This window comes from Amborella trichopoda, chromosome 4 (assembly GCF_054954075.1).
Source record: "Amborella trichopoda isolate Santa Cruz 75 chromosome 4, AtrichopodaSantaCruz75HAP2 v2.0, whole genome shotgun sequence".
Taxonomy (NCBI): Eukaryota; Viridiplantae; Streptophyta; class Magnoliopsida; order Amborellales; family Amborellaceae; genus Amborella; species Amborella trichopoda.
In genome coordinates this window covers 46,650,886-46,653,967 of record NC_142339.1, presented here as the reverse complement: position 1 = coordinate 46,653,967, position 3,082 = coordinate 46,650,886, and the positions used below count along the sequence as shown (strand labels likewise).

Sequence of the window (3,082 nt, the reverse complement as noted above, 5' to 3'; positions counted from 1 at the left end):
CAATCCCTCCGCAGAAACCACAAGAAATTGTCCCCAAAAGAAAACAAAAGAAAATGTTCAAGGGTTCAGAAGGAAGGCAGTAGTCATAATTCGGAGATACAATACCCCACCCAGAAACCACAAGAAAATGTCCTCATCTCTGTAGAAAATGCACCAACATTTCCATGTAGAGGATGTTCTCATGCAATCATGATCTCAACCCCAACCCAACAGCTTAATCTGACCTGGCCGCGGATTTCATATTTTACATACTCTTATCCATAAAAGTGTCCTAAAACCTGATTTACTATTATAAAAGGCAAAACCTCCTTTTTTTCTTTTACTTGATTGATGATAAGATTCCATTCAATAGAACACAGCCGAAAACACTGAAATAATCAGACAATGTAAACAAGTAAAGTAAATCAGATTACAAAGCAACCGAGACAAATAGAAGTTAGTCACCTAAAATGATAGTAACCTGAGATGCCCTTCCTTTATCCACAGACCACCGCTTCGGTGGCCACAAAAAGCGGCAGGAAAAGATGATGGGTTGAGGGAAACACATCCTAACAGTACAGTAATATACTCGCAAACCACCATATGGTTCGAGACTCATCTAGCTCACTTAATGAGAGTCACCCTCTATTTCCCAGGGTAAGGAGAAAGAGCAAAAAATCCTACTGTAAACGAAATTGGGCTTCAAAGTACACTAGCATAACAAAAAAGCAAAGCGCCCCAACCCCACCCACAACAAAACAGCTGGAAAAAAAACCAAAAAAAAAGAAGGCAAGCTTTTGAGTGTTTTTCCCCCATTTTCCCAGCATGCAAAATTTCGGTATCGAAATGCCCCAATGCCAAGGAGAAGGCAAGCAGGGCCAAAGCACTCTTCTTTATCATGTGCATCAGATGAAAGGGCCTCAATGTGAAAGATCCTTAGCTCTTTGCCACCTATGTATGCATATAATGCACCAAAAGTGAGCTAAAAACTATCTTCTAAGCACCTTCTGAAAGACTAAGCTCCCCATTCTTTTAATCTTTCAGACCAAGGCCCCCAATTCACCATTAATGTGGACTGATCTTTTACTTTTGAAATATTCGTTTCCCACTTTGATGGTGAAGAATGCCGCGGCAAAACCATGATATTAACAAAGCCATAGAAGCCCTCAATTTTCAGTGATCCCCTTATAAACCCTCAACAAGTATTCAGCCTCATTCCCAAAACTCAACACATATCTTTGCAAAAATACATTTTCTGCTCTTTTGCAAAACGACGTGAATTCGACATCCTTCTTGAGCAAATTCTTCGATCTCAAAGCTTGCAAGACTCGGTGCCTGGGGATAACCCTTCCCTCTAAACTAAGGGAGAAAAGCACAGGATGCAAAACAAGATAAAACTTGTCTAATTTTAATACATTAATGAAATAATCCATACCCATCTTCAATTTCTTCTCAGACAAAGAGAATAAATATGGAGACCTTCGAAATGCACAGATAACATCCTCTTCGGACCACCCAAAATTTTTACACAACTCAACTTTGGCCTGCCATGTCTCCCTGCTCAGCCAACTCATTGCCAAAATCGCATTAGAAAACAACCCCGAATTAGGGTCGAAACCCATTTCCTTCACCCTCTCTGCAATTTCCTTAAATCGTTTTGGTTCTTTAGTAAAGAATCTGGGCTGTCTTAAAAGTAATTTATGTAACTGTGAGTCCTCAACTCCATAGCTCTCCAATAACCTTATGTTGGGTACTAGTCTCTTCTCAATATCAAATATCAGAATCCAACTAGATTTCTTGAGAGCTCTTACAACCTTCTCATTGGTGTGCAAATAGTTCTTGAGGAACTCAAGTTTTGGGAGAATTTGTTTCTCAGTGCTCTTTGTGAGAATGACTGGATCTGCAGAGATGATGTGTCCGAGATCGCACCCCAAAAGACCCAAATCATGGAACGCTCTGAATTTGGGTTTGAGGGTTTTCTCCACATTGGCTTTAAGAAGCTGGGGACGTTTACAGATGATAGTTTGGACATGGGTATCACTGAAATCAGATTTTTTTAGGAAGTTTATTACAGAGAGGGGTTTTTCAGTGGTTTTAAGGTGGAGAAGACACGAAGATGCATTCATGGCTGATTCCATTGAGAGGCCAACATAATCCATGAGAACAGTAACAATGGAAGGAAGAGATGCAGAGGTGGAGGAGGAAGTGAAACGGGGAAGAGAGAGAGAAGAAGAATAATCATTGAAAGAGAGAGATGAAGAAAGAGAGAAGGGAAGGGAAAAGAGGAATTGAGGCTTATAGAGAGAATGGGGTTTTGCCAAAGCCAAGCTTTTTCTAAGGGTTGGGAGTATCATTATTCAACCAACAATGGGTACATAAAGAACAAAAGAAAAACCAGGCATGGTAATGTAAAGAGGAGAGCAAAAATACCTCTTTTGCTTAGAATGGTGGATCCAGCTGCTTCATCTTCTGCAAAATAATCAGAAACCTCCAAATAGAGAAAATGGGTTTTAAAAGCTGATACTTTGTGAGGGGGAAAAATCCCAAAACATTAAAAAAGAGAGCAAAGCAGCAGGCCCGTGTAATCCCAAGAGACCCGAATACTATGTTTCCGTCCCTCTTTCTCTCTCCAAAATGCGCACTCTCTCTCTAAACCCAACAGGTGTACAAATCTCTCCGTCTCTTTGTCCTTTGCTCGTCTACGCTCGAACCCTAGAAAAGGAGTAAAATGCAGTCCGTAGAGTATGTTCCTGCGGGAGCACACTGGAAAAGAACTCCATCAGACAAAATAGCTGCTTGGGAGCATTTATGGAAATTGCTTCATGCCGCGGGACGGCATTTCTACATTTGTGGTCCCCAGAGTATAGAGCATCCAGTTAATAGGTAGTTTATCTAAAAATAATTGAAACTATCCGTTTAAAATGTTTTCTCATTATTTTTAATTTTTAAAATATATTTACTTATTCATATGGGAAAATCTAACGAATATCGAGAGCTATAATGAATAGTAATATAGATGGAATCTCAACCGTCAGATCTTCATCATGTGGTTAAGAATACATATCACTAAATGAATTTTAATATTTTTTCTAGAAATCAAATC

General features: G+C 39.6%; 1 protein-coding gene across 1 annotated transcript; it reads right to left on the bottom strand.

Annotated features, from left to right (window-relative positions):
* Positions 1–637: 637 nt before the first annotated feature.
* LOC18432558 (transcription termination factor MTERF8, chloroplastic) lies at positions 638–2,671 on the bottom strand. The gene has a single exon (XM_006842659.4). It carries the CDS (start codon positions 2,331–2,333, stop codon positions 1,146–1,148), a length of 1,188 nt encoding a protein of 395 aa, XP_006842722.3. The 5' UTR covers positions 2,334–2,671; the 3' UTR covers positions 638–1,145.
* Positions 2,672–3,082: the final 411 nt, after the last annotated feature.